The sequence below is a fragment of the Phoenix dactylifera genome, chromosome 1 (genome assembly GCF_051530095.1).
Source record: "Phoenix dactylifera cultivar Ajwa chromosome 1, Ajwa_hap1_PhDact_Kaust_v1.1, whole genome shotgun sequence".
NCBI lineage: Eukaryota > Viridiplantae > Streptophyta > Magnoliopsida > Arecales > Arecaceae > Phoenix > Phoenix dactylifera.
The window spans coordinates 42,553,494-42,577,971 of NC_143190.1; the positions used below are offsets into that span (position 1 = coordinate 42,553,494).

The 24,478-nt window shown below is 41.4% G+C and overlaps 4 protein-coding genes and 1 pseudogene across 10 annotated transcripts; 2 read left to right on the forward strand and 3 right to left on the reverse strand.

Annotated features, from left to right (window-relative positions):
• The first annotated feature begins 126 nt into the window (after window positions 1–126).
• LOC103695807 (protein ULTRAPETALA 1-like) lies at window positions 127–5,644 on the forward strand. Its single transcript, XM_088701876.2, has 3 exons — window positions 127–1,028; window positions 3,208–3,532; window positions 5,130–5,644. Exons 1-3 carry the CDS (start codon window positions 821–823, stop codon window positions 5,302–5,304), a joined length of 708 nt encoding a protein of 235 aa, XP_088558002.1. The 5' UTR covers window positions 127–820; the 3' UTR covers window positions 5,305–5,644.
• Window positions 4,837–8,531, reverse strand: LOC148715291 (putative pentatricopeptide repeat-containing protein At5g52630 pseudogene; annotated as a pseudogene). Its single transcript, XR_015967571.2, has one exon. The product of XR_015967571.2 is annotated as a putative pentatricopeptide repeat-containing protein At5g52630 pseudogene (transcript).
• Window positions 8,532–13,490: 4,959 nt separating this feature from the next.
• LOC103695811 (uncharacterized) lies at window positions 13,491–15,007 on the reverse strand. Its single transcript, XM_008777228.5, has 2 exons — window positions 14,500–15,007; window positions 13,491–14,394 (listed from the first exon to the last, which is right to left on the reverse strand). The coding sequence occupies exons 1-2, from the start codon at window positions 14,732–14,734 to the stop codon at window positions 13,691–13,693; spliced, it is 939 nt and encodes a 312-aa protein (XP_008775450.4). The 5' UTR covers window positions 14,735–15,007; the 3' UTR covers window positions 13,491–13,690.
• Window positions 15,008–16,256: 1,249 nt separating this feature from the next.
• LOC103695805 (receptor-like protein kinase THESEUS 1) lies at window positions 16,257–24,478 on the reverse strand. Of its 6 annotated transcripts, none has more exons than XR_015967578.2 (4): window positions 24,075–24,257; window positions 20,495–23,974; window positions 18,409–18,628; window positions 16,257–18,258 (listed from the first exon to the last, which is right to left on the reverse strand). XR_015967578.2 is itself a non-coding variant. In XM_088701910.2 (4 exons), exon 3 carries the CDS (start codon window positions 23,081–23,083, stop codon window positions 20,543–20,545), a length of 2,541 nt encoding a protein of 846 aa, XP_088558036.1. In that variant the 5' UTR covers window positions 23,084–23,246; window positions 23,680–23,974; window positions 24,075–24,257; the 3' UTR covers window positions 16,257–18,628; window positions 20,495–20,542. The 6 variants fall into 6 exon arrangements, 4 of the variants coding, with proteins under 4 accessions (XP_088558036.1, XP_088558025.1, XP_017702520.3 ...); XR_015967577.2 differs by having other exon boundaries at window positions 16,257–17,754; window positions 17,861–18,628; XM_088701910.2 differs by having other exon boundaries at window positions 16,257–18,628; window positions 20,495–23,246; window positions 23,680–23,974.
• Window positions 17,543–18,790, forward strand: LOC103695806 (uncharacterized). The gene is made up of 2 exons (XM_008777222.5): window positions 17,543–17,744; window positions 17,929–18,790. Exons 1-2 carry the CDS (start codon window positions 17,546–17,548, stop codon window positions 18,630–18,632), a joined length of 903 nt encoding a protein of 300 aa, XP_008775444.4. The 5' UTR covers window positions 17,543–17,545; the 3' UTR covers window positions 18,633–18,790.

Below are 24,478 nucleotides of genomic sequence, written 5' to 3' on the forward strand. Positions count from 1 at the left end.
AAAATATATAGGACTGTTGTAAAATGAGAGAAACGAGGAAGACTGATCCGTAATTTCAGGAAAGTATAGTGACCGTTATGCAAAAATCCACATATACTTCTTTTCTCATGTCATGTCATGCACGAGCGGGGCGCGTTACTGCCCATATCGTCTCGGCCAGGCCGGCCAGGCTCTTTTCGGGAATCCAAACTTGCTCCCAAATTTATTCTCTCTCCTCCCCGTCTCCCCTCCCTTTGTATTCTTTCCACCAGATTTCGCGGAGCGAAGCGCGCCCCTGAGACGATTCGCCTCTCGGGGTCCTTGCGCGCTGCCACTATCGGAGCTGCTCTCTCTTCTCTAGGAAGAGGAGGAGGAGGGGGAGGAAAGTGTCAGGGGAAGCGCGTAATGGGAAGCGGCTTGGCGTAACGAGGGGAAAGCCCTTTGTCCACTGGTTTATTATGGGAGAGGCGTGTGCGAGGGGGCTTCTTTCTGTCGATCCTTGCGGCCTTTGTCCTCTCGACGTGTCGCGGTAGCGAAAAGGCGGCGTCTTTGGTACCTTTCGGCTGGCTTCGGACGAGGTTTGGTCCTCTGGAAGCGGTCTGTTGCTGTTCTTGACGTGGGCTCCTCCCAGATCTCACCTCCACAGCTCTATACAGGGGTTTTGGGAGACTTTTCACCGTCCTTGATCTCCTTTGAGGGAGTCCTCCGTTATTTGGGACGCCCCGAAGCTTCTAAAGGCGATCCAGGGAGAACCGAGCTCGTTTCTTGTCTTATTTTCGTTGTTTTCGTATCAAAAAGAGGGATCTTGCGAGGTTTCTCGAGTTTTCCGACAGAAAGAGAGATGGCCTATGCTCCGGGGAAAGATGTCGCCTTTTTATTTACCGACGAGGAATTGAGCGAGATGAGTGGGTTGAAGAGAGGCCGAGACTTCGTCGAGATGACGTGCGGGTGCACGAGCCACCGCTATGGCGACGCCGTCGGGCGGCTTAGGGTTTTCGCCTCGGGCGATCTCGAGATCAGCTGCGAGTGCACACCGGGTTGTCAGGAAGGTCAGTTGGATCTCTTGCTCTCCTGAGCTTTCCTCTCTTTGAATGCTTAGGTATATTGTTTATAGTATGAGATATGAGGCAGGTATCAGTTTCTTGGCGTTGATGATGATGGGTTTTTAAGGGTAGAAAAGCATCTGTTCTTCTTGCACACATGATGTTTGATACTGGACTCGTGCTTGTTATTTGTATATTAGCTCAGCCACATTCATATCAGTGGCGTAGTTTTTCTTCGTTCTGTGAAATATGTGTCTGTTTTATATAAAAATATCAGCTATATTCACATATGATTTCGTGATGTTCGGTACTATCGTGAAGCCTTTTGTGTTAGTGTTGTTGTGTGCTGCTCTTTTTAGTGTGCAGTGCTGTATGAATCCATTATCTTTGCAATGTGGTCATCACGTCTTATGATTGATAGCCTGACTTTGTGTGGTTGCTTCTCATGTTGGCCATGTTTTTCTGTTCGAGAGATTTTTCTTCTCATGCTAAGTCTTAAGTCTGATTCGTTTACTATCACGTGCAGCCAACTTTTGAGCATGGAACTTTTGTTAGAAGAAGATCCTCTGCATGTTTTAATTTCTAGACTCTATGTTTTTGAGATGTCACTGTTATTTATGGCCTGGCAGATTTTTGTTTTGTGATGGTAGAGACTTTTTATCTTCACTCAACTGTTTTGTGCTTGCTTTGTAGATTTACATTGATGAGATTTACTTCTCTGTTCTTTCTCAATTTTTCTTGGGAGTGTACGAAGTAACAAGATTTTATGGGGGCTTCCCAGTTCTAGGAAGCGGGCTATCTTTGTTTCCTCAACGATGGCAGCAGTGTGCTGTCATCAACTGCAGTTGTCATCAGTAAATGATGCCTTGGGAGCTAACAACACTATTTTCCATCCAACTCTATTATATAATTTGCATTATGACTTGGAATAACTGAATCATAACTAGTAAATACCTGGCCCTAAGTAGTGTGTCAAGTGAGTTGAACACCATATATTATGTTGATTGACTAATCCTATTTTTCACATCTCTGACTACTCTCCATGAGCATATCAAGTTTGGTCTGCTTTTCACAATTTCTGTTTTTGATTATACCATCTTGTAATGTCTGTTACACTCTACCCCTGCATAATTTATTTCATTATTTTATTGAGAAAATGAAGCATAAGGTAGCATATGCATAGATGTACCAAAATAAATAATTTGATATCCTTCATGTGAACAGATTTAACCTGTCTTCCCTGCTCCGATAATAATTCTTATAGGGGCCTCTCCTATTTTGACTTTGGTCTGGAAGAGCTCTGCATGCCAATTCCTTGGATCGTGCATTCATTTATGATCTAAGTCTTTTAGACCATAACGTTAATAGAATGAAAATGAAACAAACCTTTTTTAGGCAACCGGACTGATTTTCAGCACATAACCCAGTTATTTATTTTAGATTCTTTTGAGGTTCTGTAGAGAAATGCTAAGTAAAAATGCATGTACGCAATTCTAAACTAGGAAGTCCAGTTCTAAAAATTCATCTGGGATGAAAACTTATGGATGCCATTAAATCCCGGCAAGTTATTAGATTAAAAGTTAAAAGCAGTATGTTGCTTTTTGTGTATTTTAATTGTTCTTCTGCTTCATTACATCAAGATGCTCAAGTCGAAAAGGGTGCTTCAGAAATGCCATTACATGCATATTATAGCTTTTTGGTGATTATGTATATTGTTCCCTTCCTTTACTGAATTTATGTGTGAGTGCACAAAGAAGGCATATACTGTTATATGTGGATAAGAACATCCTACTTTGATTTATTCCATTTGCGCATGCTTTTCGAGCTGAAGATTTTTTGTTTACAATGAAATAGCATGCTTGCTTGTATTTTTGCAATGTCATGAAATATATCTGATGCCTGTTAAAGATATTGGCATTTGTTCCACGTTCTGGAGCATTCAATATCACACCTCAAATGTATGTGGGCCAAGGTTTGCCAAACCGGCATGTGGTACCGTACCGACACTCGGTATGCTGAACTTTACGATACTGTACCGCGTACCAATACTATAATAGGATCAACTTGTATGGGATCCAGTACCAAAATGGCGAACCTTGATGTGGATGGTAGGCTTGATGTTCATAAGCTCCAATAACCAAATCTTCTTGTCTGTTGGCTGATCTGCTATGAATATAATTTTCAGATAAGTTGACCCCAGCTGCATTTGAGAAGCATTCTGGGAGGGAGACTACAAGGAAATGGAAGAGCAATGTATGGGTCATAGTTAAAGGTGAAAAAATTCCACTGTCAAAGACAATTCTACTTAAGTACTACAATCAAATGTCAAAAACTGGCAATAGCTCTCATAAAGGTCCCAATGGACGACCATGTCATCGCGACGAGTTTATCCGCTGTACAAGGTGTAACAAGGAGCGCAGGTTTCGCCTTCGGACCAAAGAGGAATGCCGCATTTACCATGATGCTGTGGCTGATCTCGATTGGAAATGCTCTGACTCAAAGTTTGACAAGTAGGTGTTCTAACTGGGTTGTATGGCTCTTTAATCGTTGTCATACCCATGCATATTCTTCGTGCCTTAGATATAAGAAGGGTCGTCTCTTTTCTTTTATATTAACTTGTTGACATACAGAAGTTTTGCTTATGGTGTAGCTGCTACAATAAATTTTTATTTGCAAAAAAATGTCAAATTGGTTACAGCCTACTTTGTACACAACTTTGCTATTATTTCTCATGCTTTGCCTGTATATCGTGCAGTTACACTTGATATTCAGGTCGTTCTCTAGTCTTGAAATGGGTCTAGTGATGGATTTAAAGCTTCATGGTTATTTTGTGTATGAAAATATATTTGAATATTATTGTAAGTGTTCTCTTTTTTTTCTTTAATTTGTAAATCAATAATTTTTGGTGGAAGAAGGCATTGTCTTGCTTTATGACAATGTTATGGCAATCAGATGTACAACCCTGGGAATAACATGGCATCCCATTGTAGGAATACATCATGAAAGTATGAAAACGGTAATACAGGTAGCTGTTCATCAATGTCATTAAGTTGGGACAAATTCTTGCTTATCAGAAGCAAAATGATCCGCTGACAGATCCTTTTTTTTCTATCCTTTATTCATCAGTTTGTGTTTCAAATAAATAGTTTTATGTCTGGAATTACTATCAGCGTTGGTTCTGTTTTAGTTACAACGAGCTCCTTTGTGCATCAATTCGAGTTCAAGTAAATGCATATAGTGTAGGATTATGTAGTTTTTTTTTTTGAAAAATATCAAAAGGATTTGATAGAATTAAGATCAGGTTTAACCATGGAGTAATTTGAATGCAATTACAGCCTGTTTGCTTTAGGGGTTTGTAACTGAAAATCTAATTGTGCATATTCACTTTATTTTGTGTTTTAAGGGTATCATGACAAGTTAAACTCTTTTGAGTGTTTGACTTTACGAGAAGAGTGTTTTCAACAGAGTTAGAATCTGAGAACATCTTTTTTTTCTTTAAATTTGTGAGTTGAACTGAGAAAATCTTACGTGGGATCATGGCAATTCTTATGCTTTATTAATTTATTAATTAATTTATTTACTGGGTTAGGGGGAAAAATTTGCAAAAGTGGAAGCTGAAGAAGGGAAGTAGACTTGCATGGTGGTAAACTGAATTTGATGTTAGAGAAACTTAATTTCTTATTTTATTCAGGCTTTAGAGTAGGCATCTCCAGATTCAACTGACAATACTAAATCATCATTGCCTGACAAGTATAATAACAGAAAATGTGGCCTCATGGACAGTACCATTTTAACTGCATATTGCTACCATGTGTTGGTGCCAGTGCATCAAGAATATCCAATTAAATCAAAGTATTTAGATTTTAGTAGTACAATGGCACAATTAGAAACATTTGCATAAAAAAATTAGCTTTTCTGGAAGGGAAAAAAAATTAATGACCTAGTAGTAGTGCTTCGCACATGATCTGTTCACCTAGTATTTTTGTCATCTCAAGGACTTCTTCACTCTTCCATATTTTGAACACAATCATTATTTCTGCATGCATTTTCTCCCATTTCCTATATTTCACTATGCGTCATGCCTTGTGTGCTGCTTCCATGTATCAGGGTTAGCTGCGATGATGAAGAGGAGCGAGCCAGCCGCAAGGTATTGAGGGGATGCTTGCATTCACCGTCGTGCAGAGGGTGCACCACATGCGTCTGTTTTGGTTGTGAGATCTGTCGCTTCGCGGACTGCAGCTGCCAGACCTGCCTTGATTTCACTCAGAATGCAAAAAATTAAGCCTCTTCATCAGGTTATTTTTCATTCTCGAGCCATTGAAGTAGCATTTTTAAGCTATGTTTTGGTTGCCAGGCAAATTAAGATGCTTCAGTCACTGGTTCAGTCTTCAATTGTTTTCAGCGGCCTATTCAAGATAGTCGAAAAAGATTGGCTTCATTATTTTCTCGACGAGGCCTATTGGGTATTTATTTTAATTGGAACATGAACTTGTTCTTCACCACAGTAGATGAATGGCTGTGTTGGAGCCTTTCATCATTTGAAATGCAGCATTATGTAATTCTACTTTCCCTGCACGATTTCACTTTCATCCCAATCCAAGTGAGTTCTCAGTTCAACACCACTCACAGTTGTTCAATAACTTTCATAGATTTGCAGGCTTATGGTAATTAAAGGAAACAAGATCTTAAAGTTAACTTTCATAGTTTTGCAGGCTTATGTTAATTAAAGGAAACAAGATCTTAAAGTTATTGTCACCAATAATCGCTGCAAGAACACACCCCATTGACAAAATGGTGGAACCTATGCGTGTCTCTCAATATAATCTTCCTTTCTGTGATCAGAGAAAAGTACTTAAACGCACAGTGACAATCTCCACAAACCCGGAGGTTCTTCATGATTCGTAGTGTCGCCCCTTGAGCGGTAGAAAGATCTCCAAAAGCAAATGCCAGCTTCTCACAGTGGTAGAACAGTGATTCTTCTCTTCTACTCTCCTCCTCCTCGTGAAGCGTGAAGCTAATGTCAGGTGCATAACCTGCTGTTTTAATCTCCGTGATTAGCTCGTGTAACTTCTCATATATTTCTTGTGATAAAGGATGCGATTGGTCTTCAACTCTGAACGTATGAACTCTTCTATTAATCTCAATCCAACTGACAGCAATTTCCTTCTCCAAACCTCTGTCTTCCATCAACTGCCTGACCCTTTCAGCTTCTCTCCATCTTTCTGATCTAGCATAGATATTAGCAACGAGTACATAATTAGTAGCTTCGTTTGGTTCTGATTCGAGCAGCAACTCTGCTACCTGCCTTCCGATTCCTATGTTTCGGTGTTTACCACAAGCTCCAAGAACAGTTCTCCATAGAGAAGTGCAGGGTTCGAAAGGCATGGTATCTATTAGACTCATTGCTCCTTCAATATCTCCTGCTCGGGCCATCATGTCCGCCATGCATGCATAGTGTTGGTATCTCGGTTTGATCCCTTCATTTTCTTCCATGGAATCGAATACCTCCAGGCCTTCACGAACAAGACCAGCATGATTGAAAGCTGAAAGGAGGTTTAGGAGAGTAATTTCATCAGGTCTTTGGCCAACAAGTTTCATCTGTCTGAAGAGCTCCGCAGCTTCTTTTGGAGATCCATGTTGAGCAAGAGCTGAAATAATTGAGTTGAACGAAATCACGTTTGGTTTTGCTATTGAATTGAAGATTCTCCATGCTTCACTGATGCACCCGCAGTTCGAGTACATGGTAATAAGGGAATTCTTTGTTGCTACATCAGAGGAATCACTGCTTTTTAACCAGCGAGCATGGATCTGCTTCCCCATTTCTAGCCTTGGTAACTCTCCACAGGCCAAGAACAAGCTTGAATAGATGAACTGACTGGTTTCAATATCTAAGTACATCATCTCAATGAATAGCTGGAGTGCCTCCTCTTCTCTGCCACCCTTCACGCTTGCAGATATTATTGAAGACCAAACTCCACTGTCCATTGAATCCATATCATCAAATACTAGTCTAGCATACTCAATTTTTCGCTTTGCTGAATACACAGCAATCAAAGAAGTTCCAATGAAACGATCTCTCTCCAATCCAACCTTGAAGATATATGCATGCATCGCTTCGAATTCTTCAGGAACGTGGTCTCCTACTTTAACCCCAGTCAGTAAAGCAGGGAATGTAAACTTATCTGGGATAGTTGCTTGTCTTCTCATCGTTCGAAACAGTTTGAAAGCTTCTTCTCTGCAGCCCATCTGAGAGTACCCTCTAATTATGGAATTCCAACTGGTGACGTTTCTCTGTTTCATTCTTTCAAAGACCTGCCTTCCATTTTCTAATTCTCCACACTTTGCATACAAGTCCACAAGTGCAGTCCCTGAAATCATATTCGAATCAAAACCGCGCACAATAAGTTGTCCGTGAAGTTGCTTTCCCATAGAATTTGCTTCGATATCAGCACAAGATTTCAGCAGGCTGCTGAAAGTTAGAGGAGTTGGTTCGATTCCAGCGCTCAACATCTCCTTATAAAGATTAAAACCATCACCATGGATCCCATGCTCCACTAGCCGAGCGATCATAGAATTCCAAGCTACCGGACTCTTTGTTGTGGAAATCGCCTCAAAAGCACGAGTCGAGTCATTTATTCTCTCACAAGCAGCATACATTTGGATGAGAGAGTTGCTTACAAACTCCTCTTCTCCATATCCTAACTTAATGGAGAGAGAATGAAGCTGCTTCCCCAGAGAGGGCTCCCTTTGCTGTCCTGCGACTCTTATAGCAACAGAAAACGTGAACGCGTCCGGTTCAATCCCATAATTCTGCGATTCAAGGAACATCGACAAGGCCTCCTCTACGAGCCCAATTCGATAGTACATCGTAATTATGGAATTCCAGCAGACGAGATTGCTTCTAACCTTGCTGGTGTCGAGCACCCTGCGAGCAAAATCCAAGCTTTCGCATTTCACATAAAAGCTCAGGAGGCTGGATTGCAAGAACGGATCGGATCCCAGACCGCTCTTTAACATGCGACCATGGACTTGAAGACCCCCTTCTAAGAATCCCTCTTTTGAGCAAGCTCGCAGCAAAGTCCCATATGAAGAAGGCTTGATGTGTGAAATGAGCTCTCTCTGTTCATTGGAGAAGAGCTCAAACGCTCTTCTGAGACTTTGGCCTCCACGCACCTTTTTGGAGACTCCATTGGTCTCTTCAGCTCCTTCGAGTTTTGTCTCTCTGGTGGATTTTGCGTTCCCAGTTTGCAGCAGTGGTCGAATTCGAGTCAAGGGGAGGCTTGGGCAATTCAGGAGCTCCATCTTGCTATTGGTGGGGTTTTGAAAACTTCATAGAACTAAGAGGAGCTCACAGCGCAACGTATCATCTATCTTCGGAAGAGCTTAACCATTTTGTTTATTGGATGTCTGTCTTGTTTAAATTTCTAGGCAAGCAATGAATCACCATGGCATAAATATGTGGCTTTTGGAGGAGTGTTTCAGGAAGAAGAAGATACAATAATTCTATTATAATTTTTAGGGGTTTCCCTCTTTTCCGGAACTTATCCGTGGAGGTCTTGTGGTGTTTCCGTTTTGGGCCCCTTCGGCGGCCGTTGGCTGGCCTATTGGACCGTTACGCAGAGGAACCCATGTAGCCGTTGGAGCAACAAATGGACCAGCCGTTGAGGGCTCTCCAAGTGGGCTTTTTTTTTTTTTTTTTTTTTTCATACAATATGAGTACGAATACATCTAATAAAATTTAAAAAATAATAGGTTACGGAGTGCTCAAAACAACTTCTTTTTTTTTGGTGGGTCGACTGCTCAAAATGATCTCATTTGAGCACAACCAATTGCATCACTATCAAAAAGACTACAGAAAGCAATAGAAACTAAGGAATGCTGGGTCCACAAAAACTCTCCGAAATGCTGAGCAGTGAAGGAGACGACCCAATCAGCAGCTTGATTTGCCTCCCGAAGGACATGCCTAACCTGAGTGGCCCGACACTCCCGTAGCATCCGTTGCATGTCGCACAAAAGCGGGTGCTCTACCCCCTCCCATCTCGCCACCTGAAGACGATCGATCAAGACGGATGAATCCCCCTACAGAATGATCCTGTTAGCCTCCAATACATGTCTCGCATAGGATAGCCCCTCCCATGCAGCCCTGAGCTCCGCCCCAAATGCCGAGGCCTCAACGGAACGACAACCCTCCACAGCAATCAGCCTGGCGCTATGGTCTCTAATCACAAATGCCACACCTGCCCAATCACAAGGTACCTTCGGAGTAGGTAGCCACATAAACATTCATATAATCTGCGACCTCGTTAGCCTCTCTAAATATAGTTCAAATAGCCGTTTGTTAGATGTCCTAGGGAAGTGCTCAGGCCTTCTAAGCCCTGATCACTGCTGCTTAAACATTACTGGAATCTTTCTTAAAGCTAATTACATATCCAACACTATTTATACCTCGTTTCCTCCTACATTGCCTTTCATGCCTTCTATCCTGACTGAGTAATGCTCCATTGTGACCATGTTGGGCTGGGCGTGGTTATACTAGTAGTGAAAGTTCGATGCAGGCCCTAATGCCCAAGGTGCTGTTGGGTTTCTTTAGGGCAGCAAATGATGCGCCTCTGCCCTATGTCAAAGCTTTCTATCTCCTGCATCATTCTCATGCAATGCTTTACCTTTTAAAAGTTAATTTTGCACATCCATCAATAATTTGGTGTCCCGTTTTAGTTTGACCATTTATACAATTTCTGGAGCTACGTTTCCAACGGGAAAATAGCAACCGAAAACCAGGAATGAGATGCAAAAATTTCGTCGGGATGGCGATGATGCTGTGGGAATTACGGATGGAAAGAATTAAAGAAATACAAAGGTATTTCAGAATACTCCTCGTATTTGATGGTCTCTTGGAGTGCAGGAGAAGCATCTTCCCGTTTTAGTTTGACTAATTTGTTTTCTTGCATTGTTTAATTCTTCCCCTCTCTCGTAATCAGATTAAGAACTTTTTTTTTCTTTTTTGTTTCTTTCTAAAATTGGTGAAATTTGAATCTTTTCTTTAGATGATACTTACACAGTATGGTGATTACATTTTTATTGACAACAGGGGACATCTGAAGTATACGAAATTACTATGTTTAAATAAAAAACAATTTTAATAACTTCTGTTTAAGCAAGTGGAACATTAGTTTGTTTTTTTTTTTTTTTTTTTTTTGGCATTCGCGAGTCACAGACAATGGGCGTGGGTATAGTTGATAAAGTTAGAAAGGAAAAAAAATTCCAAGAAAGATGGAATCGAGACGTGGTTCTCCCAAATAAAATTTTCGGAGTGATAAGCCACATAGAATGCCATCCAATCCGCAACACTTTTGCCTCTCTATAAACATGAGTAGCCTGATGGGAGCCGTACTCACCCAACAAACTACGGATGTCATGAGGCAGTTGCATCTCACTGGTAATACGCCTTGGATCCTGAATCTATTCGAATAAAATTTTACTAATCTGGCTAACGTTGAACTTGGTAAAATGAAATGGTACGGCAGCAAAAGCACTTCTCATAGCTGAGTCCCCTTTAAGGATAATACGGTCCACACCCAGCACCCGCCTCACATAAGAGACTCTCTCAAACGGCTCTGATCTCGGCACCAGCAACGGGCTGATCGAAAATTCACCGACCCCTAACTGCTACTAATTTGGCCTTCTGATCTCTGATGGCAAATTTGGCACCGCCGCTGTATCCATATTTTTTGACGTTGCTATCAAAGTTCACCTTAAGAAAATCAGGGGGTGGGAGCTCTTAGGAGACGAGCATAATTCTAGACGCTATAAGAGGAGAATGAGAGCCACAGATTTTTTTAGCAACCTAAAGACTGACGACACAATGATGTCAAAAATCTCTGCCGTATGAAGTAGGGCTCTGTCTACCACCAATCTCAGATGCGCTCATCTGTTCTCAAAGATTTGGCCATTCTTATTTAGCTAACCGTGGTAAGCTATATAACTAATATAAGTCGCTCTAATCTTCTGCTCTAGAAGGACGGGCCTTTCAGAAATAAGAGAAAATTCTCGGTCGACGTGGAACAATAGTTGACGGACATGGCGCGGGGAGAGAAAGCGAGAGAGAGGGAGGATATGATCATTTCCATTCCATCATGTTCTGCTACTTAAAGCTAGACGATATGTTTTTCTTATCCAATACTTGATGAACGGTCAGATGATGGGCAAGAGTGCTGTGGATCGGCTCTGCTTCTGGTATCTCTCAATCACGTGATGGGAATCTTAATGATCACATCGCATTCTTTTAATTATAAAATAAATGAAATTGACCTGAGAGCATTTCGTGGAAAAGACCTACAGGCTAATAAAGGTGATCCCTTAGCAAAAAAAAAAAAATAAAGGTGATCACCACGCGTGGTCTCCAATAAATGAATAGAATTCCTTTTTTTTATGTTTAGAAAAAGTTACGAGTGTAAAGGATCAGTGCATGCTGCATGCTGATAATACAAATTGGAGTTGAAATTAATTCATAAAGTATCAAATTGTGAAGTTATTCAACGAAAGACAAAGTGTTCTCTCTTGATACCATAAAAAGGAAAGGAGTATCAAAAACCCTCTCCATGGCTGCTCTTTTTCTTTTGAAAAATTTCTCAATTTGTTTATTTATGCTCTGAGCTCTTTCAAGAGATCCAGGAACAGGAGTTTTCAAAAGTTAGCGCCAACATTAAAAGATCAATGTCCTTCGCTTCCTATAAGAATATATGTGAACATATATTTAGTCCCACATTGGTTATTTGCTAGATATATCTTGGGTACTTATATAGCATCAAGAAATCCTAATAATACTTTCAGACTAGTCATTTTGGGTAAGATTCTGAGTTGTGACAACAGTATCAGAGCGAATCCGGCCCATAACCTATATGAACTAGAAGAAATTGCAGCACAGATCTATTGAGGCTGACTATGAGCCAATCGTGGTATTTGTGCTTAAATTTGAATGGATTTGAATTCTTAACGTGACGAAGACGTCAGAGCTTGAATGGATGAAGTATGTGAGGATCCGTGCGAGTATGCGTTTAACCCCACGTTCTTTGATACCCCGCCAAGATGCTCCAAGAAGCAGTAGATACAAGTCAATATCGCATGTGGCCAAGAACCCATCAGAAGCCATTGAACGTGGCCATGAGTGCAAAAGGCCTATCCAATGCTTAGAAGTAAGAAAAGAACGGGCCGTTGACCTCAGTGTAGTTGAATCCATGAGCCTGTCTTCCACTCAAAGCTGGCAAGCAATTGACAGAAGCGCGGCGGTTTCGCTTGATTAGGATCACTGTTTCACAAATCCATTGCCTTACTCGGAACCCAATTTCGTTACTCATGACATAAGCCAGTAACTCAAATTCATTGAAAGAATCCAAGAGTAAGAGAAGAGACCGATTTCATTTACCTGAGTAATCTCCTATCCTTTGGCTATAAAACTGGTCCTTCAACCAGTGCATAAAATTAAGTTTGACGGAAGCAAATGCTTAATCCCGCTGTCAATCTTTGTGACTGTTATATCCGTGACTTTAAGGTTGTTAGGGCGTGAAAGGAGGCAGAAGATTGTTAGTTTACGCATTAAATATTGTTTGGGCATGAAAGGAGGCAAAAAGATTGTTAATTTACACGTCGAATTAACTTCCTCCTATGTAGATAGAGATCGTCTCAACATTTGCTCATAAGTGGTCCAAAAAAATCATCAGACTCAATGTGGACTATTTTGGCCACTACGAGTTAAGCTGGACAAGATTTAGAAACGAGATCCACCATATCAGAAAGCCAAACTTTCGGAGGCCATAACTTAGTCACAGAGCATCCGATTAAAATTATTATTATTATTTTACATCAGACATCTGACTAAGATTATTATTTTTTTATATTAGATAACTTTTTGAAATCTATGACTTAGAGCCAACCTTATATGGGGTTGAAACAATCCAAAATTTTATTATTTGGATCCTAAAATAAATCGATTAAACTAAAAGTTTTTTTTTTTAATGAAAGATTTTGACCAAACGTACCTCCAAATTCAAGAAGAATAAAGCAAAGTGAGAACAAGCAAAGTTAATATAGAAGTCGAGATATATCTTCTCTAGAATTTTAGTTTTTCATATTTCTTTCTACTATTTATATTTAGTTTTAAAAATTTAGTTTAATTCGAACTAGGAGAGAGATTGTATTAGAATTGTGCAAAAGAATATGTCATTACTTTTATAAATAAAAGCTATGCATCATCAATTATATATATATATATATATATATATATATATATATATATATTATTTTTATTTTTTAAAATTTTATTTTAAAAGATTTAAATTAAGTGGGTTGAGAGAATTCTATCTCCTCCTCCTCACGGCATCTGATACTGAATTGGGAGAAAACATGGGGGATGTGATGTCGGGAGAAAACATGGAGGATGTGATACCAGGGAAACAGGGGAACATGCGAAACTTCTTGAACACCATCTTACCAACTCCCAAGCGAGGCTATTATTACATACCTGTACGTAGATACGTAGATGTAATTGTACTGTTAGCTATTACAAAAAATGGTTTCATGCTTTTGCGATTCAATCCCCTTTACTTTATTGTGGATTTCAACAGGTAACGTTAAACTCTCGGGAAAATTAAATCACGTACGCGGCCGGCCACTTAGGCATCTTCCTTGGGAGAAAACAAGCAGCGCTTACAATCCGGTGACAGGAGTGATGATGTTCTGTACTCGTCCTCTCCGCCAACCACCGGCATTGCTACTCCTAACTTGGCTGCATTCTTGTAGTCTGGACGATATGTTCGTCCGAGCACTCCTTCCACGTCCGGCGATAGCCCGAAGAATCTGAACTGCACCTCCAAGTGTACAAAGCAGTCGTCGGACCGTATCTGGTAGTGGTGAATCCTATCATCTTCCTTGGTGACAGGAACCACATTCAGGGACACCTCGGCCATTTCCTTGAGCGTGATCCTAACACTGTTTCTGCTTCCAATCCTCTCCACCATTAGCTTGCCATCATACGACTTCCAGCTAGAGAGGTGGCCTTCTGGGACCTGCAAGAGGTCGCCATCGCAGGTGAAGTTGAGGTGGTCGACGGCGTCATCCCACTGCGCGGCTCGAGTTGCTTCAATGGTGAAGGCATGAGAACCGAACGTGACTCCGAGCGCTTGAATCCAAGTGAAGTCCCGGGTCCTTCCGGCCGGCCGGAGACCAGCAAAGCGGGCGTTAATCTGGAGGCCGGGATCGGAGACGAGGCTGAAGTGCTCGCCTTTCCTCCCGTGGAAGTAGAACACGACGCCGTCGCCGCCAACGAAGCGAGGGTCGCCGCAGCCGGATCCTATTCCATTGCAGCTAGGTTTGGGACCTGGAATTAAGTAGAAAAAGTAAGCTCAAGGTGGAGGTGCAAGCGGAAATATAATGGAAAAGAGAGAAGAAGAAATGTTGAGGCATGCAGGGGATGGTGCAATACTAATGCAGACGGTTTGGCAAATGGGTGAGTCACAGTCGATGGTGCATCTCTTGGCTTTGGGGTTTTTGGGTTGGATGGCCGGGCACTCCGCCGGGCACGGGAACAGCCTCCAAAAGCATGGACTCCTATTGCTTGGGCAGCCCATTATGTCCTGGGCTGATGCCCCTCCCATTTCGATGGCCCCGGCCACAAAGAAGAGGAGCAAAGCAAAGCATTTGCCACTGCTTAGCTTCATCTTCTACCGTGTCTTTCGAGTGCTCGGAACCTTGGGTTGATGAAAGGGTCACTCGATCAGTTAATGGGAGCTTGCCTCTTCTCTTCCATTCTAATTAAAGGCTGAGACTTTGTTGATCGTGAGCTCGGGGGTAGGTTAACGTGCCTTGTTCGACGTTGAAATTTGCCCAGTGAGTATAGAATAGCGTCTTGGACTTTGGGAACCACTTGCGAACCTAGCATTAGATTTTGCTCGTAGGTGCATGTACAGCACTCCATCGTTTGAGGTCTTCTCAACGGTGGACGTACGGAGATAGAAGATGGGTGAGTTTTGACTCCTCACATGGTGAGTTGGCGGAAGCTTTAAATGGAATAATAATAATAATAATAATCATAATATTGTGGTGACTCATACATATTCAGGATTTATCAAACAAATAACTAATATGGGACTAAATACATATCCGCACGTATCCTCGTATACTACCCTCATTTAATCCCTGACATCTTTGGCAAGCTAATGATCCAAATCCAATTATAAACATCACAATCAGCTCATGGTCGACTCAAATATATTAGTGTTGCAGTGTCCCCTAATCCACATAGATTATGGGTCAGATTCACTCTAATACTATTATGTCACTACACAGGATCTTACCCAAAAATGTTAACTAAAAGATATAATTTGAGTTTCTTAGTTGTTTATAAATATCCAAGATCTACTTAACAAATAATTGATGTAGGACTAATTACACGCCCGCACTGATCCTCACACATTTATTTAGTCCTATATTGGCTATCTACTGGATAGATCTTTAGTATTTATACAGTGCCAAGAAACCCAAAACATACTTTTTGGCTAGCCTTTTTTAAGGTGAGGTCCTGGGTTATTATAAATAATATGAAAGTGAACCTGATCCATAACTCACATGGACTGGGGGATACTATAGCACAGGCCTATTTAGACTGATCCTAAGCTGATTGTAATATTCGCAATTAGATTTATAGTACTCGTGAATAGATTTGAATATATTTGAATATTTAGCCTAACGAAGATGCCAGGGCTTAAATGAGAGAAGTATGTAAGGATCCATGCATGCATATGTTTAGTCCCACATTGGCTATCTACTAGATAGATCTTGAATATTTATATACGGTCAAAAAACTAAAATAACATTTTTTGGCTAGTCTTTTTATATGAAATCCTGCATGGTTAAAAATAGTAAATGCTATAAAATTTAGCTCTCCAGGGTAAAGACATCCTTCCTGCTGAGGGTAGTCATCCAATCATATGACAAAGTGGACTATTTTGGAGATAAAGACTTGCAGTTATTTTCAGCCGTAACTTTTTCTTTTTTTTTTTGTGGTTCTTTGTTCTACAAACTCCCCCGTTGGAGGTTTTAGTAGCTGCCTATATGAATAACTCTCTTGTGCCCCAATATCTTCCTTTAGGAAGGCAATTCCAGTAATTGACTACTTAAATATTCTCTTATATTAGTGACAAATGGCCAAACATGATTCATTCAAGTATCCCGCATAAATGATTAAATAAATCACAATCAACTTCGTATTTTCAATCATTTAGTACACAAATGATCTGCGATAGATTAATTTTTGAATGTAAACGGCCTTTAAAAGTTAGCTAGTAGGTGATAACACAGTCAATAATGTCTGCACATCATATGTTCAGATACAATTTGCAGATACTCACATGCACTTGAGTGCACATACAAAAGGCATCTTCATATTGAAACCTAAACTGATACAGCCACATTGCCTCCTCCTGTCTTGAGCGATCAGAACAGTGAATGAAGGAAAGAATGAATGAATAAAATAAGCAAGCACTAGGCATTAATACTTCGCGAGAAGACCCAATATCAAAGTTAGGGCCTTGAATTCAGATTGAAAGTCAAACGCTTCTGCTTGCATCCATAAAGAAGCTACTTTCACAAGATGCAATGGGAGCCGCCCATGACGTTTGTATATTTGTGCGGATCAAGTCAATGCTAATTTGTACATTGCTCTTATATTTTATCCACTTCCTCACCAACCTTAGATTAGAGCTTTTCAGATGTTAGCACCAAAATTAAAGATTGCCTGTTCTTCACTTTCTTCAGAAACCCGCATGAGAACCACAAGGTCTCACCTAGGTGAAAAGTTGATTGGCTGCATGCAAGCGAGATTCCATTAATGTCAATAAAACACCGTCGCACTCCTAAGGTGGAACATCGAGCCTCCATTCGATGCAATTTGCACCAAAGCTCGATAGTTTCATTATATTCACAAGTCTAATCCCATGCTTGGAAACCCACATCTCAGCATAGATAAAGACCATTGACCTCAAATAAGTTGAATCTGTAAGCTATCGCCCTTATTTGCTTCCACCTAAGAATCAAGGCTGGCAAGCAATTTGATACTCAGGAAGAGATCAAATCTTGGGAAGATTCCATCAAGTTGCTCTGTCAGATCTTGAACTGTGAACATATATAATATATTGGGCTCACCAATCCAAGTACCAAATTCCACTGATAACAATAAGGGTCATCTGCCTTCCAATTGTTATATTTGGGGCCTTCACATGATAATGATCTTCTGCCTAGGAGTCGAAAGCTGCCAAACAATTGGATGTCAAACAAGCAAACCTTGCTGCTTAGGAAGTCCAATGTTCTTTTTAATTTTTCTTTTTTTAAAGAAAAATTAACAATTCAGCCTCTATAAGAAGGAAAGACAAGATGCTGGCTCTCATAACTGAGCATTATCTATCCTTTAGCTAAGATTCTGAGCAACCCAACATTAGAAGATGAAGGAAAACGGCATCAAATATACAGCTCTGATGTTCTTCTTTGCAGTCGCCATAGAAATTGGAGGAATCTCAGCTCAAAGCTCCCTGACCTGTAGAAACCGACCAAGCCCGTGCTTCCGCAAGCAGGTTGGATGCCCGAAGGAGTGCCCGGTTGCAAAACCATCGGACCCAAAAGCCAAAGGATGCTTTCTGGACTGCAACTCACCCAAATGTGAGACAGTCTGCCGTGGTATGATCACCTGCTTGACAGTTTCTCACTAGTTCATTTCTGAGTCAACAATTGCCAACAAACTAGAACATATGCATGAAAATTTGTAGCCATGGAGTCCTCACGTCTATTCATACCTTCTTTCTGTTTGTCTACCTTGAGATTACTTGAGAGCACTGTCCATAAATTTATATCTTCATTGCAGGTCGAAAAGCCAATTGCAACGGATTGGGATCTGGCTGCTATGACCCTCGCTTCATTGGCGGCGATGGCATTGTGTTCTACTTCCATGGGAGGAGAGATGAGTACTTCAGTCTGATATCCGACCCCAACCTGCAGATCAATGCACGCTTCATTGGCACCCGGCCTGCTGGAAGGACCCGTGACTTCACGTGGATTCAAGCCCTTAGCATCATGTTCAGTTCGCACGCTTTCACCGTGGAGGCAACTAGAACCGAACGATGGGATGATGCCGTCGACCACCTCCATTTCACATATAATGGAGAGCCCTTGGAAGTCCCAGAAGGCCATCTCTCTGAATGGAAGACAATTGATAAGAAGCTGGCGGTGGAGAGGACTGGAAGCAGAAACAGCATCATGATCACAGTGGAGGGAATTGCAGAGGTTTCGCTAAATGTGGTTCCGGTCACCAAGGAAGATGATAGGATCCACAACTACCACATACCATCTGATGACTGCTTCGCACACTTGGAGGTGCAGCTCAGAATCTTTGGGCTATCTCCGAATGTGGAAGGAGTTCTTGGCCGAACATACCGTCCAAACTTCAATAATACAGCAAAACCAGGGGTAGCAATGTCAGTAGTAGGTGGAGAGGACAAGTACAGGACCTCTTCACTTCTATCCCCAGATTGCAAGCTGTGCTTATTTTCACCTGTGACTGTTAACTAAATGGTGGCACAATATAATGATATCAAGTAGTGAAGTCAATTAAGCACTATAAGAAGCGATCTGAAAGAAATCAAGTTCTTAATGTGGTTTAAGGATTTCTAATTTAACAAAAGTGATATGGTTGGATTTTCACACGTGAAAGAACAACATTTTCATAAGGAGTTTGAATTGTGGCAATTTGGATGGCCATTATTTTATTTGGTTGTAGCAAATAGACTACATGTGATCCTACCAACGAATTCTGCTTGATGAGAGGTAATTAACAAAATTCCAAGGAATCATGTTTTGATATCAAACAGCAAATGATAGAAGCAAAAGTTCCACTAATCTAACTGATACCCATATGACAAATCTCAACTTGAAGCAACATAATAACATAAGCTCTTTATAAAAGAGACATGCTTCATTTTGTAGTCATCAATAAAAGTGAAACCAAAATAACCAGAATATTGATCATAACATTGAATTTTGATTTCTTGAAAGTACTACAAATATGAAGTACAGAGACTAATTAACAATATTTTCTACTATCTCATATTTGTTTCTGAATGCCCAACAGTCAACAGGCATATTAGCCACTCTAAAGACGTCCTATTCTTGAGACATCACTTTTCAAATGAAAATTTCCACCTTAGAAAGAAAGAGCATGTCTCCAAATGATCACAGTTCACTAGACTGAAGTCCCCAAACATAGTATTATTTTTTTCATGTTGGATATTTTGTTGACTTTTGTCCAGCATTTGAGGGCTCGTTTGGTTCGCAGGAAAAGAAGGGGGGAAAGTGTGGTCAACGGGAAAGTAATGAAATGCCTCTTGTTTGGTTGGAGTTTTCAAAGGAGAGAGATGGAAAAGTTGTATTCCCATGGGAATATGATTCCCACATTTCATAGGAAAGTCTTTCCCATGAGAAACATGGAAAAGTTACTTTCCCATGAGGTGGGAATCACTCCTTGTTTATTTTTTCCCAAAAAGACCCTTCAGCATTAAAGAGGCATTAAAGACCTAATTTTTATTAAGGGCATAATAGGAATTATACATAACTTTTCTAGGAAAGTGGATGGTCAACCAAACATAAGCATTTTGGAAATTTGTCACTTTCCCATGGTTAACCAAACATGCCAAAAGTACTTTCCTAGGTATCCTCTTCCTAGGAATCTGATTCCCAGGAATCATATTCCTAAGAGGGAAAATACTTCCCGCGAACCAAACGAGCCCTGAAAGAGTTAGGTGACATATATTACAGCTCCGTGATTCCTACTTGTAAGATCCTGCAGGTCTCAAGGTACATAGCCATGTCTTTAGAAGCATTTACATAAATTTCATTGCTTAGAAACTCATCAGACAAGCTCAAACAAATTTGATGAAGAATAGAAAATATAAAGGACTGGAGCTGATCATTACTGGAATATAGACAAACTATGACATTATTAACAAAATAAAAGGAAGGCCACAAAGAGGGAAATACAGCAAACTATAAGTGTACTACATGTTACTTAAAGATGTAAGGCACAAAACTGAGAAAAACACACAATTATCGTACAAAGCGAGGAACTGTAACAAGTATCATATGATTTCTTTATTATTTGTTTCCACCATCTCACAAATAGGGAACTTCTACAAAATATTAGAATAAGCAGTGCATAATTTAGACCATTTGATCTCCATGAACCATATTAGAAAACTGAACTCATTCAAGCTTACAGCTGCAAATAGCTAGAACAAATAAGGCCACCAAGGCATAACATAAATGAAGTAGGATATGTTACAAACTGAAACAAGAGGCATGAACAAATATTAGCATAAAAGAAATATAAGATAAGACCTTCTTGAACTTAACAAGAGGGCCACATGTTTTTCACGTACATGAATGATCCCATAAAGTCTGAAAACCGCAGCAACTTGATTGAATGCTCATCTTCCCCGTGGATTCACCAGCTGAGAAAATACAGCACTTGTGGTAGCATCTTCAATATCATCATCAGTACCAGTACCTGAGTTTACTCCCTCAACCAAGCTAACGCTGTTATCAAAAGTTTCCATCTGTGGTAGTAGGATACCAGGAATACTCTTTATACTGTTCTCATCTGGGTCGGCAAGTGAGGAGGTCTCCTCAAGCTGGAGAGCATACTCAAGATTCCACAACACATCTCCCATTGTTGGCCTATCAACACCCTGCTCTGCCAGGCATTTCTCAGCTGTATCCCCATATTTCTTAAGGGAAGCCGGATTGATCTTCCCCGCCAATGCCGGGTCCATAATATGTTCCAGCATGCCCTTCTTTTGCCAGCTCATTGCCCACTCTGCTATGTTTACCTGCTCCCTTGGGAGAACAGGGTTGAGTGCTGGCCTTGCACAGAGGACTTCCATCAACACAACACCGAAAGAGTACACATCAGACTTCTCTGTTAGCTGCTGCCTCCGAAAGTACTCAGGGTCGAGGTATCCAAAGCTGCCTTTGACTGCAGTACTAACATGGGTCTGATCTAAAGCTGGGCCAGTCTTTGAAAGACCAAAGTCTGCGACCTTCGCGACAAAATTTTCATCCAAGAGAATGTTGGTGGTCTTCACATCACGGTGGATTATGCTCTGAGCTGCACCAGTGTGGAGGTAATGCAGTCCCCTTGCAGCCCCAATGCAGATCTCAAGACGTTGTCTCCATGAGAGGGATGGAAGGTTGGCACCATAGAGATGGCTCCTTAGTGGCCCATTCGCCATGTACTCGTAGACCAAAATCATCTCAGAGCGCTCGTCACAATAGCCAATAAGTGAGACCAAGTGACGATGCCGGAGTTTGGATAACATCTCAATCTCAGTTTGGAATTCAGCAAGCCCTTGCTCAGACCTGGGGTTCCCCCTCTTGACAGCAACTTTAGTGCCATCTTCCAGCGTCCCCTTATAGACCTTTCCAAAGCCACCCACACCAAGAAGCAAACTCTCATCAAACTTATTCGTTGCATCCATGATCTCCTGAAACATAAAAAGACGACCAAGGTTGGTAGAGGCCAAAGAGATGCAGCTTGCTGTTCCACTCTTCTGAGAAGTTGTTGACACCTTGCTGATTGTGTGGGAGTTTCCATGTAAGGGCATCGGTAACCATGGGTGACTATGGGCTCTAGTTTTCGATCTGCGAACCATGAAACAGCAGTAGCACAATACCATCAAACCAACAGCAGCCACGGATCCCACAACTACTCCAATTATAATTCCGAACTTGTTCTTTCCTGAGGGTGACTCAGGCATAAGATCTTTAACAGCATAGAGTCCATCCAAGCTTTTGACATCATTGCTAATCTTCATAATCTCCAAACCATTCAGGATTGCATTGCTAACGTCAGCCACCGTGTCTGGACCAATGCTCACAGTCATGGTATTTGAACCATTTGAGGAATTCGAGACAAAATCCTTGTAGTACGGCACAGATAGGTCACCCTTTAGAGATGACAAATCCAAACTTGCAATAGCAATGTCCGAATTCACATAAACATTGAAAACCAGTGTGTTCAGAGCCTTACTGACAATATCACAGAAATGGAGGCGGATCAAGTAAAGGAAACTCGGGTCGACGGTGAAGACCCATGTGATGTTGAAGTTCAAGTCTGTTACATTTGCATCTCCCATTGCATCGGCAGTGGCATATACCCATTTTGGTGCTATATCTGCAGTCATCACATCAGGGTACTTTATACTTGCAGGATCTACAGACACATTCACGGCTGAGCTGTTGACGTGGAGGTATTTGCCATCAGTCTGCCAGGTCCTCCCAAGCGAGTCATTCTGAGGAGTGAGCAAAGGGCCCCCCATGTTCAAGCGATACATGGTCTCAAGACCAATCTCAGAGAGACCACTGAAAGGAGCATTTGGTATAGCCAGAGCCTGATCATTGATCAATTCATCAGGAACCGAGATGACTTCGATCCCATTCACAAATGAAACAGAGCCATTCGACGGGATGAAGGTAAGAACCAACAAATCAGAGGTTACATTCACTGAATACTCCTTGAACAAATATGTGAAGTTGGAACTCTTGAAAGTGAAATTGTTCATGAGGACAAACTCATCCGTTGTGACAGTCAATGGGGCTGAGCTCAGGTCATGGCCGGAATTTGGAAGCGGGTAGAAATAGAGGCGGATCCAGTGCCGGCCTGGTTGCCGGATATCAAACTTGTAATAGCCAGGTTCGAAGAAGATGCGGAGGGACTGATATATGGGTGATGGAAGAGCAGAACTGGAGGCGGAAAAGGTACCATCTCCAGAAGTTTTTAGAACAAATGAAGACTGCTGTGAATCAGGAACAAAGACCTCGCCTTGGACCGGGACGTTTTGGGGGGAACCACAAGCAAGAAGGTAGTTGTCGGCAGGGGTGAATGCAGCAGAAGAACCACCCAATAAGAAGGTGAAGAAAGCGAGAGGAAAGAGCAAAGAGATCCAGCTCAACAGTTCCATCTCCTTCATCTTCAACACCTACCCAGATGAACAACAAACCAGACTACGATGGATAGATCGCTCAAAGATTTTATTTCCGCAGATATCTAGAATCACCAAATCCACATTCCTCCTAAAAATCCCAAAGTCTCCAGACCTAGCTTCTCGGAAACCTAATCTCTTGCTCAAAATCCTGAAGACAAAGTGAAGAAGTTCCAGAAGTAATACTATAGGAAATGCACCACAAAAGCAGCACTTTTATAAGATTTTGATCCTCGAACTCCTAAATTCCCAAAGCCCAGACTTCTAAAAATATCCAAAACGTTAAATGCCCAGTGTCTAGAAGACACGGCCCAAGAAACCCAAAATTTCTGTTTTTAGACTCGATAAAACTAGGGTTATAACCTGCAATTTACCCAAACTAATCTTCCAAATCAAGAACTACACTTTCTCATCCCGCATTAAAAGAAAACAAGAAAGAAAAAAAAAAACCCAAAAATTAAACTTTTGCAGACAAATCTCAGGGAAGGGAAACTAAATCCAAATGGCACCCTCAAAACTCCAGAAAAACAACCACCAAGCAATGAAAAAAAAGATTCTTTTGGGAGGGGGGACAAGGACAAAACCTCAACCAGCTCAGATCCACAAAGGAGCAGCTCGATCTTTAGAAACAAAATGGGGGCGGCAACGGGATCCTACTTCCAGCTCGAGGATTCACAGCCAGAGAGACAGAAAGGAAAGCAATCAAGATCGGACCTTCGCCCCCGTTCCGTACCCTTCACTTTCTCTCCCGGAGAGAGGCCCAGTTCCACTGCTGCCACAATGAGATTCGAGCAGAATGCACCCCACCACGACGATCCGCTGGTGCTTTTCTTCGACGCCCCAACAGCTCTTTCCAGCCTGTGGCTTTAGGCTGGCAGCCTACAGAGGAGCAATCGGACCCACATTAACCTTTCCACCCAAAAAAAAAACCAATTTTTAGCGAGAACAAGAATAAATAAAGGGGGAAAGATTGACGAACTTTCGAAGGGGCATCGGTGGAGTTCCGACCACAGATGATAATGTGGGCTTGTTTCAGTTCGCCGGAAGGTAGATGAATTGAGAGAGAGAGAGAGAGAAAGAGAGAGAGCGCTTAGGTGTTGTTTAAATACTGGTAACCGCCATGGGAGCTCTGCAAGTGAGCTTTTAGAAGACAAAGGTGGGACTTATTATATTAGCCTTTACCTCTCTGTTTCTTTCTAATGATCGTAGCTAAAAAAACAATAAAAAATTCCCTTTGCTGAAAAAAAAAAGAAAAAAAAATCCAAGAATACAGGGGGAGAGATGGTGATGGGAGATGATTTTTTTTTGGGAGGCGTGCTTTCACGCGGCTTCGAGAAACGAAACTAACGGCGTCTAATGGTGGACCGTTGGCAGGACTGACTA